The sequence below is a fragment of the Pongo abelii genome, chromosome 16, assembly GCF_028885655.2.
Source record: "Pongo abelii isolate AG06213 chromosome 16, NHGRI_mPonAbe1-v2.0_pri, whole genome shotgun sequence".
In the NCBI taxonomy this organism is placed as follows: Eukaryota; Metazoa; Chordata; class Mammalia; order Primates; family Hominidae; genus Pongo; species Pongo abelii.
This window is the reverse complement of record NC_072001.2, coordinates 25813898-25837210: the sequence shown is the minus strand read 5'-3', so window position 1 is coordinate 25837210 and position 23313 is coordinate 25813898. Positions and strand designations below refer to the sequence as shown.

Genomic DNA, 23313 nt, shown 5'->3' with positions numbered 1-23313 from the left:
TTACCCATCCCTGCTGGCTTAGCTCATCCATCCTGAGAATGAAAAGCCATGTGCGTACTGAGAATTCTCACAAGGAGAAATCTGATTCCTCACATTAAATAAATGTCCGCAGCACACACACAGGCACAGATGGACATTAAAATAAGCAGACTGTGAGAGAGCATTAAAGTTTCAGGGAAATCCTCATTTTGCCAGGGAGGGAACAATTACAGGAAAAAAAAAAAAAAAAAAAAAAGCCACAGCTGGGAACCATGCTGATGAAAAACGTTGAGAGCTGGAGTTTGTAGAAGTTGTCTCCTCATCAGTTGTAAAGCCATACACTGGAGACTCTGACATGACACGGAGCCTCAGCAAGCCAGTTCTGGAACCCCATGTAGACACTGAAATATGGGGCTGCTGCCCTGGGAGGATGCAGGGCCCCCATTTGGCAGAGCCACCACCTGCCTAATGAAAGAGGGGCAGTAGTCCAAACAGGAAATCCCCCCAATGCGTGCATTAATTTGGCATAATAGCTGTTTAGATAAACACACCAGTTTCCAAATGGAGGAAGGATTTAATTCAAACAGATTGAAAACAACAACTTATAAAACAACAGTTGGTTTTGTCTCCTCTCTGACTTGGCGTGTATTTCTAGACACAGTTGGAATTTTACTAACTGGAATTCTCTGTGCCACTGATAGTTAAAAGCAAAACAAACTAACCCAACATGAAAGCAACACAGCACAGTCTCACCGTGAATGGATCCCGGGCCAAGAGTGAGCCGCACGTGCTGCCCTGGGTGACGGAACGGCCCTCCCCATCCCCACATGGGGTGCCGTAACAGCTGCCGGCCTTGCCCTGTGCTGTGTGCTGAGCTGGACTGACACTTGGCTTTTTCGCAGGCTCACCATCAATGCCGAGTGCCAGCTGCAGCTGCACAACTTCCCCATGGACGAGCACTCCTGCCCGCTGATTTTCTCCAGCTGTGAGTACCAGTCCCAGCCCGGGGTGTGCACGCTGTGTGAGGGATGCCTAGCCTGGTACTGCTTCTGTCAAACAGTCATGCAATTGATCACAGTGTCCCTGCACACACAGAGAAAACTGATGATGGTTTCAGTATTGACCACCTGGGCATTTTCACTCTAGACCTTGTCACATAGGAGCCATGTTACAAAATAGGTGATCTCGATAAGGCTGTGAGCAACTTGACCCTTGACATGGAAGGATTCAGAAACTGATGAACCGTTGATTTACCAAAGACCTTTATGCTAATGAGCTGTGCATACTATTTGGAAGTATACAAAATTCCTTTGTAATATTTTAGCTTTAACATTATCTTTTTTTAATTTATTTTTTAATATTTATTTATTTATTTATTTATTTATTGAGACTGAGTTTTGCTCTTGTCGCCCAGGCTGGAGTGCAGTAGCACGGTCTTAGCTGACTGCAACCTCTGCCTCCCGGGGTTCAAGTGATTCTCCTGCCTCAGCCGCCTGAGTAGCTGGGACTATAGGCACGTGCTACCACACCCAGCTAACTTTTGTGTTTTTAGCAGAGACAGGGTTTCACCATGTTGGTCAGGCTAATCTCGAACTCCTGACCTCAGGCGATCCACCCACCTCGGCCTCCCAAAGTGCTGGGATTACAGATGTGAGCCACTGTGCCCAGCTGATTTAACATTATCTTAAAGTAAGGTGATTTGTCTACCAAGTAGAAAGATACAAATTTTTCTTTAATTTTACTTATATTTGTCTCATTGAACCATTGTAAGATGATTTAATTTTTCATAGTATTTTATCTTCCAACATTTTACTTATGGTAGATATCACAGCTAATCCTTTACAAGTTCTTAAAGACAACATCTACTGCTTAGTATAAGAGTACATATAAAAGGAATATCAAATATCAAATCTATTTATATAATTTTTAAGTTAAAATCAAAATGGAAAGATATCTGGTGAATGAATTTACAATGGGGCATTTTAAATGAATTAATCAAGTATTTATGTATGACTCATAAGAATTCAGTTTATTGTATTGGCTTTCTTTAAAATTGCATATGGAGCTGGGCATGGTGGCTCACACCTGTAATCCCAGCACTTTGGGAGGCCGAGGTGGGCGGATCCCGAGGTCAGGAGATCAAGATCATTCTGGCTAACACGGTGAAACCCTGTCTCTACTAAAAATACAAAAAATTAACTGAGCGTGGTGGCGGGCACTGTAGTCCCACCTACTCAGGAGGCTGAGGCAGGAGAATTGCTTGAACCCGGGAAGCAGAGGTTGCAGTGAGTTGAGATCGCACCACTGCACTCCAGCCTGGGTGACAGAGTGAGACTCTGTCTCAAAATAAATAAAATAAATAAATAAATTAAATAAATAAATAAATAAATAAATAAATAAAATTGCATATGGAACATGACAGACAGATCTGATGAAATCTCATGTAGAAGTTTTTGTGGCTTTCTTCATTGAACATTATGGATTTTTCCCTGAACCTTCAAATGTAAAATATGTTCATCGCTTATTTTATTTTTGCTTCTGCTCCTTGCATGTGTGCGGCCCGTGGAGGCCCAGGTCCAGATCTGCAGAGACCAGCAGAGCTCTGCACACCATGCATGCGTTCTCACTGGAAACCTTGTTTCTTTCTGTAATAGCTTCCCTTGTTCTGTCATACTGTAAAAATGTGTTTAAATCATTCACAGAGCCTTTTAAGTGCTCAGTTCCAGGAGGGGATTGTGTGCACATGGACTTACACAATACTGCCAGAAAGAATAGTGCTTGTATAAATTGTTTTAAAAAGATTTTTATAGAAATAAAATAATTTAAATTCTTAAAGACAATTCACACATAGTACTCAGGGAAATACGTGGAAGTGAATGCCTTTCTGGAATTAGTTGGCAATGAGCATAAAGTACTAGCAAGAAATCTGGCATAGTAGTAAAAATGGTTTGTGTGACCAACCACATCTATTTCCCTATTTCTGGTGTGCTGTGGTAGTGATGGGTGGTCAGAATGAATGTAGGAGCCAGGGGCTGGACAGTCTTATATATAGTGTCAGAAAGTGGCACTTTCAATGCATGAGCAAAGAAAAGTTATCTGAAAATCAGGGAGTGGCAGGATCAAATTCATGTTCAGGAACAGTATGAAAGATCTTATAAGAGCAAAAGTACACGATTATATACCTATTGGAATGGCAAAAATCTGAAACACTGGCAACCTTAAATGTGGTGGGGATGTGGGGCAACAGGAACTCTCACTCATCGCTGGGGGATGCACAGTGTCACAGCCCCTTTGGAAGACAACTGGGTCGTCTCTTAGAGAAGTAGACATACAGATACTATATGATCCAGAATTTGTACTCCTTGGCATTTACCCAAATGAATTAAAACTTGTGTCCGCACCAAAACCTGCATACAGGTGTTTATAGCAGCTTTCTTCGTAATTGCCAAAATTTGGAAGCAACCAAGATGTCCTTTGGTAGGAGAATGGATAAACAAACCACAGCATATTCATGCAATGGAATATTATTCAGCACTACAAAGAAAGAAGCTACTGAGCCATAAAGAGACATGCAGGAAACTTAAATGCATATTTACTAAGTAAAAGAAACCAATCTGAAAAGGCTGCATACTCTGATTCCAACTATATGACATTCTGGAAAAGGCAAAACTGTGGAAACAATAGAAAGGTCAGTGGTTGCCGGGGGTTGTGGGCAGAGGGAGGAGTTTTAGGACAGTGAAACTATTCTATATGATACTGTCATGTTGGACGTATTTGTCCAAACCCATAGAATGTACAACACTAAGAATGAATGCTAAAATCAGTCCCTGGACTTTGGGTGATAATGATGTGTCAACATAGGTTCATTGTTGGTAACAAATGGACTACTCTGGTAGGGGATGTTGATAGTTGGGGAAAGGAGTACTTGGGTACTCTGTACTTTCTGCTCAATTTTTCTGTGAACCTAAACCTGCTTCTTTTTTAAAAGTCTAGCAAAAAATTATTGGAGGTAAAGAAATCAATTAGGAATCTATTGCAATCATAAAGCACAATGTTCTGATAGAGCCATATTATCAAATTAAAAAAAAACTTGGATTCCCAAAATATGAAAGTGTTTTAAAGTATAAGTTTTTGAACCACTTTACATGTGTAGCATTAATTCATATGTATAGGATTCACTATTCATAAATAATAATAATAACACTGTCCTAATGAAAACACTCATTGATAATTTGGAGTGATGGAGGATACTTGCATCTAAATCAGTTTGGCACCTAAGTTGTTTCCACATGATGGGTGTCCATTTCCAGGAAGAGGCCAATCCTAATACCAATAAGCAACTGAAAGTGAAGTGGGCCAGGCGCGGTGGCTCATGCCTGTAATCCGAGAACTTTGGGAGGCTGAGGCGAGCGGATCATGAGGTCAGGAGTTTGAGACCAGCCTGGCCAATATGGTGAAACCTCATCTCTACTAAAAATACAAAAATTAGCCAGGCGTGGTGGCATGTGCCTGTAATCCCAGCTACTCGGGAGGCTGAGGCAGAAGAATCGCTTGAACCCGGGAGGCAGAGGTTGTGGTGAGCCAAGATCATGCCAGTGCACTCTAGCCTGGGCGACAGAGTGAGACTCCATCTCAACCAAAAAAAAAAAAAAAAAAAAAAAGGAAAAAAGAAAAGAAAGTGAAGTGATGTCCCTGTTTGTGAACAGTTAACCTTGCAATGTCCTGGTATTTTTCAATTAAATACACTCAGAAGCTGTATTTTTCCACTTAAAAATTTTACAGTAACAAAGTTGAACAACTAGTTATATTCACTATCATACAAATAAAAGTTAGGACAACTGCCCAAAATGTACAGTAAGATATAAAGTGATCATAAAATTGATTAACAACTGTTAGGCTGGTCTTGACTCTCTGAGTAGCAGAAGCAAAACCTCTCAAACAGTGACAAGTATATAAGACTTTCCAATATATGCACAGAGATGAGGTGGTAACATTTACTGTATAACATGTTTGGGTAATAACTTTGATTTTTATGTTTTAAATAGTTGAGATTTTTGAAATAATATTTTAATTAATTAAAAATTTCCTATAGCACTTTCTGTAGTCATTGTGGTTAAGGATCACATTTTAAAAATTCCTAAAATGTACTTTAAAAGGTAATGTTATTAGTTTATTTAAACTTGTTAAAATTATTAAGACTAAATTTTAAATTACTTATATGGATGAATTAAAAGTGATTTTGATATGGACTCTTGGGCAAACATTTTTAGTGTCCAGAACTTGGCCATAATTGTGTATTTAGTGCACTCATAGAAATTGAACCATAAAGAATATTCAATTGCAAACAGCATTGGTTGTTTTATTCATTTCCTATTACTCCTGCAACAAATTACTGCAAACTTAGTGGCTTGAAACAACATAAATTTAATATCTTACGCTTCTGTAGATCACAAATCTGAACTGGGTTAAAATCAAGGTGTGGGCAGGGCAGCATTGCCGCTTGGAGGCTCTGGGGGAGAATCTGTGTCCTGGCCTTTTTCAAGCTCCTAGAGGCCACCCGCATTCCTTAACGTGGGTCGCCTTCCTCTATCTTAGAAGCCAAAAACAGCACCTCTCTCTGATCCCACTTATGTTGTCATATCTGTCTTAGACCACAGACAGGAGAGCTCCCGTGGTTTTGAAGACGTTTGTGATTAGGTTGGACTCACTCACATGGGCCAAGATGATCTCCCGTCTAAGATCCTTCACTTAATCACATCTTTGAAGTCCTTTCTGCCACATAAAGTGACATAGTAGCAGCTTCTGGGGTTCAGGGTGTGAACATCCTTGCTGGTTACTAGTTTACCTGCCACAATTACTAGTCACTCAGAGCATTCCAAGACCTGGGAACCTGCCTGGTAGATGTGCCACTCACAATTCTCAGATTGTCGGGAGAATCTACACAGCAGAACAAGCCCAAAATACATTTCACTAAAAGGAAAAATCATCCCCCCCATGAATTATGAAAAACTGTATTGTTTAATCTGTGTCTTAGTATATTTTATGAAAAAAATAAAAGGCAAAATATAAATTTTGGTCATTTAATTCCTCATTCCTTAAGTTGTTTTGAAATTAATTTGTTTTCTTCTTGGTGTTCTTTTGATTAAATGTCAGCATTATAAAATAAATGTTTCTTTTTGTCCAGCTGATTGGTTAACATATGTTAGTATGAGCTTCATTTTACTCATGATTTCACTTCCAAAAGTTGTATTGCCTTTGAAAAAGTAATGTGTCTAGCTTAATATAGCTACAGTGTATACATTTAACTAAACAATGCAATATACATAGATGTCATAATCTGTTTTAAGTCAAATACAAAATTAATGACAAAATATTAAGAATGCCAGTGTTATAACTATGCTATTATGTTTTCTAAAGAGAGGTATCTCTTCACACATACACATGCAGACACACACACACACAGGCACACACATACATATACACTTCTGTAAACTAATATAGGGGTTCACCAGACCTCAACATAATCTCTTTCTGTTGCTTAGTTTGAGATATAGAAAATTATATATGCAAAATAAATGTTCATTGGCAAGTGTTTAAATTATGTACTAGACTAAAATCCCAAAGTTGAGATGCCATTCCTTTAATTAAACTTTCAACAATAAAATAATTAGTACCCCACTGTTGACTCTTTATTGTGCAATGTTAAATCCTGGGACACTGGTCACACTAATGCATGGCAGTGCTGCTGTTAGCATGTCTTGAACCTTATCTTTAAAATGCCATATTATGAGAAGTTTGCAAGTAGCATATATCATTACTCTATCAAACAACAAGTAAATGATTTCTGAAGTTCAATTGGATATCTATGGGCAAAAAAATAAGCTTGATAGTTAATTCCAAATGAATTGAGGCCTTAAATAAAATAAACATAAAAACACAATATATTAGAAAAAATACATAGGAAAAAAATGTTCATGAACTAAGGCTAACAAAGAGTGTTTATATTTGACACTGAAAGCATGATCCCCAAAAGAAAAAAGTGATAAATGGGACCTTGTAAAAGTGAAAACTTTTGGTCTACCAAAAGCTTGTCATGAGGTTGAAAAGGCAAATTAGGCTGGGAGAAACACTTGCAAACCAGAAATCTGATAAGGCTTGAATCTGTATATATAAATAACTCTTAAATAATTTCATTTCTTTTTATGACTGAACAATATTATGTCATGTGCAATACCATGATTTGTTTATTCATTTTCTGATGGACACTTGGGTTGCTGTCACCTTTTGACTGTTGTGACTGCTGTTCCCATTGGTAGACAAGACCCTGCTTGAGTCCCAGCTTTCAGTTCTTACGGGTATATTCCTAGAAGTGGAATTGCTGGACCATATAATAATTCTATATTTAATTCTCTTAGGAAATGACAACCTGTTTTTCACAGCAGCTGCACCACTTTACACTTTCACCAGCAATGCACAAAGATTTTAGTCTCTTCACATCCTCACCAACACTTGTTATCTTTTCCCTTTTTATTGATAACAGCCATCCTAGTGGATGAGAAGTTGTAACTCATTATGATTTTGATTTACATTTCCCTAATGACTAAGGATGTTTTAATATATGCGATACCTAGGATGTTCAGATGCATGCTACGCCTTTGGAAACATCATTTAAATTGAATAAGGCCAACAAAAAAGGGTTGAGTACTCTATGCCTGCACCTCTATCAGGTATCTAGAATAGGCAGATTCATAGAGAGAGAAAGCAGAGTGGAGGGGACCAGGGAGTGTGGGGAGGAGAGAACAAGGGGAACACAGAGCTTCTGTGTGGGAGGACGAGCAGGTTCTGGAAATAGAGTGGCGATTGCTGCCCAACATTGGGAATGTACTTACTACAACTGAGTTGTACACTGAAAATGGTGTTAAAGTGATACATTTTACATTATGGATTTTTAAATCACATTTTAAAAATGTATACTAAAAACTGAACAACAACAAAACAATCCAGTTAGAAATGGGTAAAAGGCCGGGCGCGGTGGCTCACGTCTGTAATCCCGGCACTTTGGGAGGCCAAGGCGGGCGGATTACCTGAGGTCAGCAGTTCGAGACAAGCCTGAACAACATGGTGAAACCCCGTCTCTACCAAAAAAAAAGAAAAAAAATTAGCCAGGCATGGTGGTGCTTGCCTGTAATCTCAGCTACTCGGAAGGCTGAGGCAGGAGAATCGCTTGAACCTGGGAGGTGGAGTTTGCAGTGAAAGATCGTGCCATTGCACTCCAGCCTGGGAAATGAGCAAAACTCAGTCTAAAAAAAAAAAAAAAGAAAGAAATTGGTAGAAGACTTAGTCATTTGACCAAAGGTGATATTTACATGGAAAATCTGCATGTGAAAAAATGTCCAATGTCATCAGCGATTATTAATAGTAAATGTAAATTAAAACCACACTGAGCTATCACTACATACCTATCAGAATGGCTAAAATAAAAAAATAGTAGGAACATCAAACCCTGGCAAGGATGTGGAAAACCTGGGTACACTGCTGGTGGGAATGTAGAATGACACAGTCACTGTAGAAAATAGTACAGAAGTGTCTTATAAAACTAAAACTGTACTTACCATATGACCTAGCGATTGCAAGCTTGGGTATTTATCTTGGAGAAATGAATAGTTATGTTGACACAAAAATCTGTCTATACATATTCATAGTAACACTATTCTTAATAGCCTCAAACCAGAAACAGCCCTCATGTTCTTCAGTGGTTAATGGTTAAGCAAACTGTTGGTACATCCTTAAAATGGATGACTACTCAGCAAGAAAAACAAACAAATTACTCATATATGCAACAACTTGGTCTGCAACGGCATTCGAAGCTGAGTGAAAAATGCCAGTCTCCAAAGGTCACATAGGTGGGATCCCATTTATATAACATTCTCAAAATAAGCAGGAAGTGAGAGCTAAGGTGGAGTTGTTAACTGTCTTCTGTTATTTAAAAAATGAAAGAAGACCTAAATAAGTAGAAAAGCATCTTGTGCTTTTGAACTGAAATACTAAATATTATTAAAATGACGATACTCTACAAGGTGATCTGTATTGGTTTTCCTCGGTTCTGCTTCTCTTTCAAACTTGCAGACACTTTCCTCTTATTCCCTGAGTAGCATCATGGTCTGCTTAGTTCTAAATGTCTTCATTTTCAGATGAACACTTCTTGTACCTTTTATGATATTTCTTAAATCATAGCTGTCTGATCGAAATACAATGCAAGCCACCGACACAATTTTAGATTTTCTAGGAGTCTCATTATAAAAAGCAAAAAGAAACAGGTGGAGTTAATTTTACTACATTTTATTCAATATGGTCTATACAGAATATTATCATTTTGCTATGCAATCAATATGAAAAATTATCAATGAGCTATTTTAATAAAATAGCCTGAGATATTTTTATGCTAAGTCGTAGACACCAGTGTGTGTTTTATGACAGCACACTTCAGTGTAGAGTAGCCACATTTCACAGCTCAGTAGCCTATTGCTGCTCAAGGCCACCATGCTGCTGGAAAGCACAGTCTGAGACCCACGCAGAGGTCTTCACACAAGATGCACATCTTCAAAACCCTAGGTTTTGTTTAGTATCAGTCATGTTCTTCATTCCTCTTTTCCCATTTTTTCTCCCTGTTTATTTCCAGCATCTTTCTTTATACATGCTCTGCACTCTCTTGTCTCTCAGTTCCAGATTTGAAATCCAACTATGAGACGTCTTGACTAACCTAAAAAAAGCCATAAAATCTATGCAAATATGCATGTATTTGTATGTGCATAAACTAAATCTCTCACACACACAAATAAGCCTTGTGATTCAAAAAGTTCCAAACCACCCATGCTTCTCTAAACCCCTTCCTATACATTCACTATTGGAACACGGGCTAGAGAAGGGGAGGAAAATACCTTCAAGCGCAACACTGTCTCTGAATCCACTAGGACTGTTATTAATAGATAATTCAGCACTAAATATGGCGCGAGGGGAGTCTTAAAGCTAAGAAATACTAGTCATTGTTTGTTACTGTTCGGCTCCTCCTTGGGGTAGATTCTGCTATTAATTCATCTGCCTGAGCTGGTCGGGAACGTGGGGTCAGCGCTTCAGGCTGCCCTTGAGTGGGGCCAGTCTGAAAACAAGCCCTGTCCACCTCAGGAAATGGAAACACATGTCCGCATCACCTGCTGCTTTTGATACTGGTACCCTAAAAGTTATCCATCAACACACTTCTTGTAGACGTGCTGTTAACTGGGAATGTGCTAGAAAGACCTTTGGTTGCTCCTTCTCCCTGCAGTGATGCCCCCCACCCCAGGCATCCTTTCCGTCTTTCTTTTTAAACATACTTGCTATGAGGAGATGCCAGAAAACCGAAGGGCAGTGGAAACCGATTTAAGATGATCAGGTCCCTTGATGTGGTGGTTCTGTGGTCCCGAGGTTAAGTTCATTGCTATTAAGTTTGATTCAGATGCTGGTTCACGGCACTCGCATCCTTCCAGGCCACAGGTCTGTGCGGAGTGTTGACTTGGGGAAAGATTCTACATGCATCGCAGGAGGACCATGCTCCTAGTTAGGTGCTCAGTGCCCCCAGGGAGGCACCATGCGCATTTCATGGTCAGCTTTGTTCTCTCCAGACAGTAAGGTGCCTGAACTGGACAGGACAACTGCATTTATCTATGTTGCTATCAGGCTTTGCAATATTGACTGGCCGAGCAGAGGTGGAAACAAACCAGCAAATGTATACTTTTGCACTAATACCTCCTTTCTTCCTGTTTGCAGAGCACATAGAGTACAGCAAACTGTATTTCATTCTAAACCCTTGTTGATGTGACCTAGGGAGAGAATCAACCACTCTTTACTCATCCAAATGCTTTGTATCTGGTGTGTGTATTAAAATAAGCCAGGTCAAAATCTCCTTGTCTTCTGCCTGCTGCCTAAGTGCACTAATGAGGCGGCCCACTGCCAGGTGGGACATCCCAACAGGTGGGGCCTTCCCCCATGTCTTTTGCTGTGGCAGGAAAGGAGCATACTGCTCCTTTAGGAGACTCCAACCAGGAGAGTCCTGTCTCCTAGTTGGAGGAGTTAATCTCTAAATGGCAGCTTCTGCAAGGTGTCCACAGAGGCCCCATGTCCTCTCACACAGAGGTAAGGGGTGTGGACATCCAAAAGGAAGTCCACCTTCCCAGGTGAGGGAGGAGCCTACCAGACATGTAGACGTCAAGGTCCTAAATGCGCAAGCATCCTCTTAAATCCGCAAACTCTGGAAGCAGCTAGAGGGAGCTCTGCGGCACGTCCAGCATCCTGGACCTGTGAGTAAGAATCAAGCTGTTGCCCTGGGAACCAGGCTTCCCATCAAGGACCACGCTAGGCAGGCCTCTGCCAGAGGTGAGGTGGGCGTTTATCATCTCCTGCTTTGCCTGTTTCATATGCTCTGCCCCTTGCCTTCTCCCACCCCTCCCTGTCCTTGCTTCCCATTCCTGTAGACTTGCACACCTTGTGGAATGGGAGGCTGCTGGATGCAGTCAGTCAGGCTGGCTGTGCATTCCTGCTAAGATGACAGTGAAGTAACAGGGCTTTAGTATCGTCCCCCAATAACTGACCTCCTTACTTTGGTGGAAACTCACTACAGAGGGCAAACCACTGTACAGGTGCACAGGATTGCGCTGGTTCCTTTTGCCCAGTCTTGAAGGTGGGTTATTTTATTCCAGCTTTAGTGACGTAATTTGTTCAGAGAGGTTAAGAACATGATCATAGCATTGATAAGAGATGCCAGCTTCTGAGAATAAGAAGAGGACTTCTCACTTTGAAGGTCATGGCCTTCTCACTCCATTTAGGTGACCCTGCATAACTTGTAACAGTGAACCTGGAGGCATTGTGCCCCTTTCTCAAACATCCCAGAGTCGATGGAGGGAGGAGGCATTGGAGCAGGAAGGCTGGGGAGGCGAACAGTGAGGGTGACTTTCAGCATCTCTCAGGTTTCATCACGCAGCAGCTAGCCTCTCCTCTTGTGTCAGGGAACCTTCTTCATCTCTCTAAACCCCTTTAAACCTCCCTTTCCCCATCTGCAAGGTGGGAATGACAGCAAGTTATACGATGATGGAAGGGACTCTAGGTGAAGTTGTTATAGATTCCCACTTGAGTTAGCCCAGAAAGCGTACAACCATGGGAGTGTTGTGGCTACATGGGCAGGAGCGGGTGCGAGGGATAATTGCACAGTTTCTCTGTGGCCTCTGGAATTCTCAGGAGAAAGAAAGCGCAGTTGTGGTAGACACACTCTACACAGGCAAGGTTTTCAAGGGCAGAGAAAATAGCCAAACCCTCACTAAGCCATCAGCCTTTCATACTGGGTTTCTAACTTCTCCATTTTAAATAATCTACCCACCAATGTACATATATGTCTGTGCGAAGATTGCAAACACCAAGCTCTCTGTTGAGTTAAAAATGCAACCGGGAGTATGATCCATACTCTCCTCTCCATAGTACAAACAACTTGAAGGAGCCACTGAGAGTTCTTGGCGTTATTGAGACGTTTGCTCTATCAAAGGCAAATTTTGCAAAAATAACAAGGTCAGAAAACCTTCATGTTTCTTACATCTTCCATAAAGGAAAAACTGAAGTCAATAAAAATGGAACCAAAGCTTCAGCAGCATTTGTAATTCTAATCACGTGGTTATCACCTCCTTGCTTTATACAAGTCAGATATTTTCTGTTTTTCATGCAATGTAATCCAAAAGTGCTGTCTTACTCATGGGGCAGACAAACCCTGGAGAGTGTATGAAAGAAACCATGTAAAGCAAGGACGACTTTGCTAAGAAGAAAAAAGTCCTATGCTACATCTTTCACAGTTCTGTTATGTACTTTTGTGCAGTATTTGCTTTTTGAAAGCTGTTTTTTAAGAACAGAGACTCGAAGACGCATGCTTTTGTTTTGGGGTGTGTTTTGGAGGGAAAGAAGGGCAAGATGGCTGGAACACTGTGCTGGGAAATAAACAGACTTCAGAGGCCTGAAAGCTTCTTCAAACTACTGAAGAGTTAGCCCGGTCAGCAACTCTCCTGAGTATTTATTATCTAGTTCCGGCTTTTTGTTTTGTTTTTATATGTGGCTTTCCAGAATTAATTTTACTAGTGCAATGGTGTAGGAGAAGACATTTAATGGTAGGGTACTTTTTTGTGATAAAAATATTATTTGCCTTTTTAAGTATGTTTTTTCTTTCTTGCCCTAGTCAAAGTTTTAAGAGTTAGCATTAATTGGGGGTAGAGAGTAAAAGAGCTACCGCTAACTTCTTTGTGTGTTTTTGTTATAGTTTATGATGCATGTATTCACTCAAATAAAGTTTAGAAAACTTTTATAAACTTTAAAAATCAAACTTGAACCAAGCTGAGTGTCAGGGAAGCCCTGGGTCAGCTTGACGACTGCGTCTGGCCTGCAAGGAGCTCAGTGCTGGAACGTGGAGCCTGCACACTTCCGTAGGTACATTCAGCCTATCATCCCGTTTCATCCTTACCTTGACTTTGAAGTCCCTGTTTTTTTCAGCACCCTTCCCAGCTGAGGAACATCAAGCAGGAAGAGATGAGGTCATCTGCCCCTATCATGCAGGGGGCAAGGCTTTGAGCAGAGCAGAATGGCCAGCAAGTCTGCGCTCTCGGGATCAATATATCATGCACCAGAAAGGGGCTCATGGCTATTGTTACCCCATTATTGTTGTTATTGGTGGAGGACAGTCAGAACCAAAAGACACTCAGGCCATGGAGTGTGAGATGTACACGGCTGCAGCATGCTCTGCCCTGGCTCGCCACTTGGGATGAAAATTTAAAAATATGTGGTGCTGTTTATCTCTGACAACTGTGTTGGCTGCAGCCATATTAGAGCCAGAAAAACTATTAGGAAAATGTCACTGCTGTTGCAGAGCTGTCAGAGATGTCTGAGAATGTTGCCTGGCTTTCTGAGTTTTAAGAGACAATGTTCCATTCTCCCAGGGTGATTAATTTGGAAGAGGAGTAAATGCCAGCGAGTGAAGCTCAGTGTGAGCATGTCAGAGTCCTGCCACTGCCATGTCACCACAGTCCCAAGGGAAAGTCCTGCTTTCCCACTGGGCTGACACAGGCCCAGTGCCAAGCAGTGGCCAGAGAACAGTGAGGATCCCTCTTCTGTGCATGTGTTTCCTGGTGATCTTCAGGGAAGCACATTCTGACCCCAGTCCCCAACTACCAATTTCCTTTTACAGATGCAAAAACCGAGTCTTAGGGAAAGAATTCAAATGCTGGTTCAGGGTCACACAGCTAGTGTGTGGTTGAGCAACCATGTGAACTCAGCTCCTGTTGTCCAAGTGCAGGGTTCTCTCCACTACCCCAGCTTGTGTCTCTGGCTTCTGCTAGCACATCACCCCTTCCACAGCATTCTGTATCATCTCCATTCATACTCTGGCCACTGCCTTCTCAATAAAGGAGTGAAAAACCTGGACTCATGCCAGACAGGACAGTGCTGCTGCTTCCATTTCCACAGACCTTCCAGAGAAAAGAAACGTGGAAATGCAAGGGTTCGCAGATTCTCAGGGCATTCCTAAGGGACGGGAAGGATGCCTCTTTCAAGGGGAGAAGCTGGAACGTTCTTCATCAGAGCATTGTGGACGTTATTCGAAAACAGCTTATTTAATTGCAGTAGGATTTCTTGGAGCTCCTTTCCTCTGTGCTTTGTCTTTGATCCACAGAGTGAACCAAGGCAGGGAGGCTGCCTCCTGGGTCCTGACTCCTTCGGTTCTACCTGCACCAGGGGCTCCTGGACGCAGAGCATTGCTCCCGCCTCACCTGCTCCTACCTCCCAGTCTGGACTCTTGAGAAGCTTCACATTGTTGCCCATTCTGCTCAGAGCTTAAAGCACAAGGTACAGGGCTGGTTCCCGGATCACCTGGGCAGTGCCAAGGGGATGTGCTCAGCAAGTGACAGCAAGATACAGTAAATTACCTCTCAAAACGGACTTGCTACCAAAACTATCTCCAAGACCCTGCCTGTCTACTCTAAAACTTGACATTTTTCTCCTTTAAGCTCCCCTGCCCCTCGCAGTGGCTCGTGGATGGTACTGCGCAGTGCCTCGGGCTCATCTGACCATTCACAGTTAGAAACGCGAAGGGGAGGGAGGAAGGGGGACTGGGAGCCAGCACCTCCTCCCACGTGGCAGCTCTAGCAGGGTGAGACTGTCTTGGCGTGTAGAAGTCCCTGTGGCTGGCCCTGCAGTGCCTCAGTCATGAGCCAGGTGTGTCTCAAACAGACCTGTGCTTTGTTGCCGATTTAACAGCATAAAATGATAGAAATAAGAAATCTGGAGGCGAAATACTTTCCCCTGCTGGGCTGCTGCAGCCTTACTGTAATTAGGAAGAAAGTCTGTCAACGTATTTTGGTTATAAGTTGCTATTTCCATGCACCCAATCAATATTTTCAAAAAAGTTTGGCCTTGTTGATTTTGGAGGTTAGGGAGCATGTCTCTTGTGGGCTACTGAATGCTTCGATCACAGTAGGTGCTTAATAGATATTTATATGTGTCGGTGGCTGTCTAAGCTAAATCATTTGCATTAATAGCTTAAGATGTTGCAACTCATGTAATGCTTCATTTTGGGAAATGCAATTTAACTAAGTGGGTGGTTAGCTCATTAATGAGGACGTGTGCTGTTACCTATTCAGAACACAGTAGATCAACAAATTCTAAAGCCATGTCTCAAAGAAAAGGAAACAAAATAAAAAAATAAAAAAGGCACAGTTGAGGCACATTCTAGACTGATTGTGATTATCTGGGAATACAGCCAAACAATCCAATTATTATTTTTTATGGGAGCATGAACAGAGGACTTGGGTAATGTTTAAATGTGCCAGATGGACTGCCTTCTATACTTCTAGGCACCTTTCCTTTTTTTTGGATGATCAGGATCTGGAAAAAAATCAGAAAAGTTTATGCATTTTCACCCCTTGTGTTGGAGCCATGCCAGAAAGGCAGAGACTATGGCTTTGAGGATGATGCTTGCATAAAAAGGAGGACATTCAGCTCATGTGGAAGGCTGTATTTCCAGAGAAACTAGTGAGGGTAACATCTCAGTCCTCATCTTATGAGTAATGTGATCTGTTCTGAGGGGTCTGGGGAGTGAGGAGCAGCATGAATTTTCTCCCTAGTTAGGCTTATTCTGACCCCACACCCTTTCTTGTATTAGCATATATGGGGTATCAGAGACACTGGGGCCAAGGCCCAGGCCTGGTTTAAAGGAGGGATTTCCTTGATCATCTTAATACCTTAGCACTGTGAGGTGGTGACCTGTTTTTATTTTTGTCTCTGTAGACATGATGCAGGTTGTAAAGGTCAATATAAATATTTTTTGGCTATTTAGTCTGCAGGCGAGCCCATTCTGTTGACTTGTCTTTCTAAAGAAGTTTCACTAAAGTCTCGTTGCAGTGAAAAGTTAATATTGTATGGAAATTAGTATCTGAAATGTTCTCTCAATTTAGCTAAATTAAATACTGAGAACCTTTGTAAGGATATGTAATTTTTATAATAAAGTTATTTTGATCATTGTATCAAATTCTATAAAAATTAAGAAATTTGCATACCAACATCAAGCATACCAAGCCACAAATTAGTATGCTTCTCTTTGATTGTAGGTTGATTAACTAATTGGGAAATTGCCAATTGATAAACCTTTTTTTAGGATTTAAATTTGAGTCTCTGCCATTTGGTAGCTGAGTAAATTTTTGTATTTACTTGGAGGGGTGTTTAAGTCTCTAAGTATAACAGTGGATATATATATTTCTCTTTCAATTCTTTCAGTTTTACCTCGTGTCTTTTAATGTTTTTTTGTTAGGTACATGCATGATGAGGATTATTTTGTCTTCTTGGAGAATTAACACCTCTATTATTGTGTAAGGCCACTATCTAGACAAACTTCCTTGTTCTGAGGTCCACTTTGTCTGAAATTAATATAGCTTTCTAACTTACTTTTGATTAGTGTTAGCATGGTATATATTTCTCCATCCCTTTCATTTTAACCTGCCTGAGTCTTTATGTTTAAAATGAGTTTCTTTAGATAACATAGAGTTGGGGCTTTTTAAGATTTTAATCTACTGTGACAATCTCTATCTTTTACTTGGCATATTTAGAGCATTTACATTTAAAGTGATTATGAATATAATTGGATTAATATCTACCATGTTTTCTGTTGCTTGCATTTGTTCTTTGTTTTCTTCTCCATTTTTTAGTCTTTTCTGGTTTTAACTGAGCATTTTATGTGATTCCATTTCAACTTCTCTCTTTGCACATCAGTTGTACTTCTTATAAAAATATTAGTAGTTGCTTTAAAGTTCACATTTTACATTTTTAACAAAGCAAAGACTTCTTGCAAATAATATGATACTGCTTCTTATATAGTACAGAAACCTGGATAGAGAATTCCTAATTATTTTATCCTGTATCCTGCAACATTGCTGCCCCTTATTTTACTTACCCATGTGTTATAATCACACTGTTATAATTATTAATTTACAAAGTTATCCTTTATAAAAATGAAGAAAAAGAAGAAATACAATATTTTGTTTCCTTTATACTTTCTCTAGTACTCCTTTCTTTTTTATATAGCTCTAAGTTTCTGGCACGCCACTTTTCTTCTGCCTGATTAAATTCTTTTAACATTTCTTGCAGGGCAGGTCTGCTCTTGACAAATTTGCTTAGTTTTTGTTTGTATGCGAAACTCTTGGCTGGGCACCATGGCTCACACCTGTAATCTCAGCACTTTGGGAGGCCGAGGCAGGTGGATCACCTGAGGTCAGGAGTTCAAGGCCAGCCTGGCCAATGTGGTGAAACCCCATCTCTACTAAAAATACAAAAATTAGCAGGGCATCGTGGCGCACTCAGTAGTCCCAGCTACCCAGGAGGCTGAGGCACAAGAATCACTTGGAACCCGGGAGGTGGAGGTTTCAGTGGGCCAAGATTGTACTGCTGCACTTCAGCCTAGGTGACAGAGTAAGACTCCCTCTCAAAAAAAAAAAAAGAAAAAGAAAAAGAGAGAGAGGAAGAAAGAAAGAGAGAGAAAGAAAAGAAAGAAAAAGAAAGAAAGGAAAGAAAGAGAAAGAAAGAGAGAAAGAAAAGAAAGATGGAAAAAGAAATTCTTTCGCTTTTGAGGGATAATTTTTCTGGATATTGAATTCTAGTCTGGAGTTTTTTCTTTCTTTCAACATTTTAAATATTTCACTCACTCTTCTTGCATAGTTTCTGAAGAGAAGTACATTTGAATTCTTGTTCTTCTTTCTCAAATGTTAAAATTTACACCCTTCATTCCCCAGCTTTTTCCAAAATTGACTGTTTTGGCTTCCTGCAGTGTGAATATGGTATGACCAAGTGATCTTTTTAATTGCATTTTACATTTGTCTCTTTACTTACTTTAATCTTGGTTTTATCTGGGCTTCCTGTTTTGTAGTTTTTTGTCTGTCATTAATTTTGGAAGGTTCTTGGCCATTATTTTTATACTTCAAATATTTCTTCTGCTTTTTTCTCCTCCTTTTGGTATTTCAATTATGTGTACGTTACACCTTTTGTAATTCTCCCATGGTTCATGAATGTTCTAGTCTTGCTTTTTTTGCTGCTTTTTTTTTTCTTATTTGTTTGAGAAGTTTAACTGACCTATTTTTATGCTCAATGTTCTTTCCTTGGCTGTGTCAATTCTACTGATGACCCCTCCTGCTCAAGGACATTCATCATTTCTGTTATAGTGTTTTTCATTTATATCATTTCCTTCTTCTTGTTTCCAGCTCTCTGTTTACATTATCTAACTGTTCTTGCATGTTATTTACCATTTCCATTAGAACCCTTGACATATTAATCACAGTAATTTTAAATTGGTTGTCTAATAATTCCAACGACTGTGGCATATACGAATGTGGCTCTAATGATTGCTGTGTCTCTTTACGTTGATTTTTGTTTGTTTGTTTGTTTTTGTCTTTCTGGCATGCCTTATAGTTTTTTTTAAAGCTAGATACACCATGAGGTAAATAGTCCATTAGGATGAGAATTCATGTTGGTCTGACTAGGAATTGGGCTGTGGTTAATGTCTACTGTAGCTTTGGGTGCCAGAGTCTTAAAATTTTTCTACCATCCTTGTGTTTTTCTCTTCTTTTGACTTTGGGCTTCCGTAGGTACTTCTCCTCACATAGAGTCTGCATCTTGCAGTGCTTCCAGCATTAATCCACTTTACTATCCTGGAGCCCTGTGGCTGTGGTGGTTTAGGGTGGAGCCGATGGAGGATTGTTCTGTAATCTTACATTCGCACCCCAGTCTTTAAGTGGAGCTGTTTTCCTGGGCTGTGGCCTTCAGAAGTTTCTTCAGTGGCATAGATTTTCCTTCCTTACTCCTTTTCCCTTTCCCAGCTACAGTGCCCCCCAATCTATTTCCTAGAAGCCCTAATCCCTGCTTACTGTGCCCACTCCCTTAAGTGGAACAGGAAGGCTAGAGGAGGTTTGACTGGGAGGGATAAGGCTCTGGTAAGATCTTTCTCTGCTAGAGTAGGTCACTTTTATGGCAAATGCTCTGGTGTATTTCACAATGATTAATTCTGAGATAGCCCTGCCAGAGAAAATATGGGATCTTTCTTGTATTCTCACTTTGAGAACTTATAGGATTCCTGGAGGAAAAGCTTAGGAAAGTGTTGGGGGACCCCTTGAGGTGGTTGTCCCCCAGAAGTTTCTCAGTCTCATGCCCCTTCACACTCAGCCTCCACTATTCATCAGAATGATTATTTCAGTGTTCCTACCAGCTTATGACTCCTGCAGCTTCTGCTCCAGGTAAACAGATACCTGCTGTGACTCCCTATTAACCTGCCTCTGCAGATTTCAGGGGGGTTGCCCTGTGGTTGCAGTTCTCTGATGGGTTCAAGAAAAGTCATTGATTTTCATTTAGTGCAGCTTATTCTCATTGTAAGGATGAGTGTGACAACTTTCAAGCTTTTTTTCATGTTAGATTTAATACCATAAGTCCTTGCATATGCCACTTCAGTCACAGTTAATGTTTAAGAGCTGGGGATTTCGGGAGGCGGAGGTCACAGTGAGCCGAGATCATGCCACTGCACTCCGGCCTGGATGACAGAGCAAGACTCCATCTCAAAAAAAAAAAAAAAAAAAGAGTTGGAGATTTTCAAAGGCAGGTGTCATTAAAACTTGAAACCAAAGATTGCTAACTGAAATTGGTGTCATATACTCTACTCATTATTGGAAGCAGTAAGAATCTCATGTTGGTGCAATGTAGGAACCAAGCTGCTTGGTCTTTGCCTTCAAGGACCAAACAGGGTCAAAAGAGTCATGTACCTAACCAAGAGTTAAGACCAGTATCTAGCATTTGTTGAGCACTTACTAGTCTGAGACAGTTTAAAGTGCTATATTCATGTATTGATGAACTAATTGAGCCTTTAAAATAACCCACTGTGATAGGTTATTTTTTCAGATAGGAATACTGAGGTTCAGGGTGCATAAGTAACTTGTTCAAGGTTATGTGAGTCATAGGATATAGTCAAGGTTCTAAAACAAGCTCCAGACCTCATTCTTTTAACCACTATACTTTGCCTCTTTCCAATGATTAAGTGCAGATAATCTACTAATACTAATACATAATAATGCAAGCCATGACAAGGGAAATGAAATTTCCTCTGACATTTCAGATGGGAGATATTACTCCTGTCATGGGAAATCAGAGAAGAGTTGACATTTTAAGTTATTAGAGTCAGGATTGGACACAGAGGAATGGTGGCAGGGGTGTTTGGAGGCAAGAAAATGATAGAACTGCCCAGGAACTCCTAAGCAGTATGCAGTGGAAAATAGAGGGAAGGCAAAATGTGGAGTGCTTTTGAATTAAGAAGTGATGGGATCACATATATGTTTGAGAAAAATCAACGTGTAGTGGGACACAGGAAGAACTGGAGAGGGACGGCATAGAGCCAGGTAGACCGGTTAGATAGTTGGTGTCAGGTGGTTGTTGTAATGGCAGTGGGCGGGGAGCATGGGCAGGAATTGACAAGGAATTGTGAACCACAATAGGAATTAAGGAAGAGGAAGGAGTTAAAGTGACTCCAGTATTTGACGTTCGTATGATTGGATAATGATAAAATAAGTTGCTAATGACCAAATTTATACATATATGTGTGTGTGTGTCTCTCTCTCTCTCTCTATATATATATATTTTTTTATTTACACATTTTATATATAGTATATATACAATATGTATAAATTATATATATTTATATATTTTTTAATTATGTATAAATTATATATATTTATATATATTTTAATTATGTATAATTGAATATATATATTCAATTATATATAATTGAATAAAAAAATGAAATAGGGGCTTGTAAAGAAGAACACATAAAATATTCCAGGCTTCTGGATTGTTACACTTAGTTGGGCTTGAACGTAAAATGAAGCTTGAATTTCCCAGTAGCCAGAAAACAAGGGGAAGTGATGTCTGCCTTAACCATTGCCTCTGGGTTGGGATTATGCCATTTCTTCGAAGAGACACACTTCTACTAGGGTTAAAATCTAGAGGGAATTTATTTAACTCAAATACAGAAAATCACAAAAGTCACAAAGGTTGGTGTCCTTGGCTTCCACTCTCAATGGGACACTGCAGAAGCTTCTGGGGTCGACCCTGTCTTTGAATCTTCCAGCAGGAGAACATGCTCTCCAAGCATCTGCTCTGTCTCCTTCTCCTTGCAAACCTCCTAAGGACACCTCTCTGTTGTTTAGTTAGGATAACAGAATCCTGTCTGCTTCCACAGCCTTGTGGAAAGTTTTCCATAGCCACAGTTTATCAAATAATTACAGAGGAGAACTGAGAGGCCTCTAGAGCCTGTGAATTTAGAGAAACCTAGACTTTGGGAAAGCAGTTGCACTGGATTCTCTCTCCCCGGGACATGTCCTTTCTGGCTCTCTATAAAGTCGCAGAACCGTGTTTATCTTTTTGTCATACCTGACTGCATCCTTTACTGCCCTAAAGTCTTTTTTTTTCTTCAGTGACAATAACAAAAAAAAAAAAAACCTAACTTTCCCATCAGTACTCACTTTTGGCTACTTAAATAGTAGCCAAAAGATTACCAGGTTAGGGTTGCAATTTTCCCTTTTGTACACACAAAATCTCTATTTAGATAAATTGTCACTCTTATCACATGTTTTTCTTCCCTGCTCACTTTCCCAGCCACCATCTTGGCCTTCAGATTGTCTCTTCATGCATATCGCTGACGTTTAAAAGTTTCAAGCTTGGTGGTGTCTTACAGATCACCTCCTCTGTGACTTGCTTCCATTCGTGGGGAAATGAAGGCCCAGAGAGGTTGCATTTGCCTCCATGGGGCCCACCGAGCTGGCCGGTGGTTGATGTGAGTTGGGAAATCACATCTTCTGACTTCTCATCGCGTGTTCTCACTACCCAACACTGGGAGGAACTATTGAATTAAAAGTTCAAAATCAACTTGATATTTTCCAATTGTTTCTTTGTTTTTTCAAATGGATATCAGTAAATAAAAATGGACACATTCAATATAAGCAGAAACCTCCTGCCCTCAGGGAGTTCGCAGTGCAGTTGCAGGTAGGACAGATGGGGAGGGCGTGGGACAGCAGTTACCCACCGATGACCAGATGAGTGTGGAAACTCCCTTCTCTTTACGTCCAGGGAGCCTGGAGGGAGTCCAGGGCATCAACACCACCAGGGCCAGCGCTGGAGGATGGACGGTGCATGATGGGCCCAGGAGAGGGAGAGAGCCTGGTGAGGAAATCCCCAGAGCCATGGGGCAGGAAGGCAGCCCCAGACCTGGCAGACACCTGGCATTGGCCTGGGGCGAGTGCTGAGATGAGGACAGACAGGCTTTGTGGCCTGGGTGGACAAAGGGTCTCCACAGCCCTTTATCAAGCCAGGCAGCCCGGTATTTGTCCTTGTGAATGGTGTGTGTCATGTGTGTTTGTGTGTGTGTATCATGTGTGTATGCTGTGTGTATGCTGTGTGTGTGTATGGTGTATGTGTGTATGGTATGTGAATGCATTTACTTGTGTGTACGGTGTGTATGATGTGTTTGTGTGTATGGCGTGTGTGCATATGGTGTGTGTGTATGGTGTGTGTGTGTGTGTATAGTGTGTGTGTATGCTGTGTGTGTGTATGTGTGTGTATGGTGTGTGTGTTTGTGTGAGTATGGTGTGTGTATGGTACATGTGTATATGGTGTGTTTGTGTGTGTGCATGGTGTGTATGTATGGTGTGTTTGTGTGTATGGTGTGTGTGTTTGTGTGTATATGCTGTGTGTATG

General features: G+C 40.7%; 1 protein-coding gene across 4 annotated transcripts in view; it reads left to right on the top strand.

Moving 5' to 3' along the window:
• Positions 1-23313, top strand: part of GABRG3 (gamma-aminobutyric acid type A receptor subunit gamma3) — a 578311-nt gene that overhangs the window by 360577 nt on the left and 194421 nt on the right. For all 4 annotated transcript variants that reach the window (XM_024232594.2, XM_054531346.2, XM_063716121.1 and 1 more), the window contains one exon: positions 882-964. In XM_024232594.2, coding sequence (XP_024088362.1) covers positions 882-964 — 83 coding nt within the window. The remainder of the gene's footprint in view (positions 1-881; positions 965-23313) is intronic.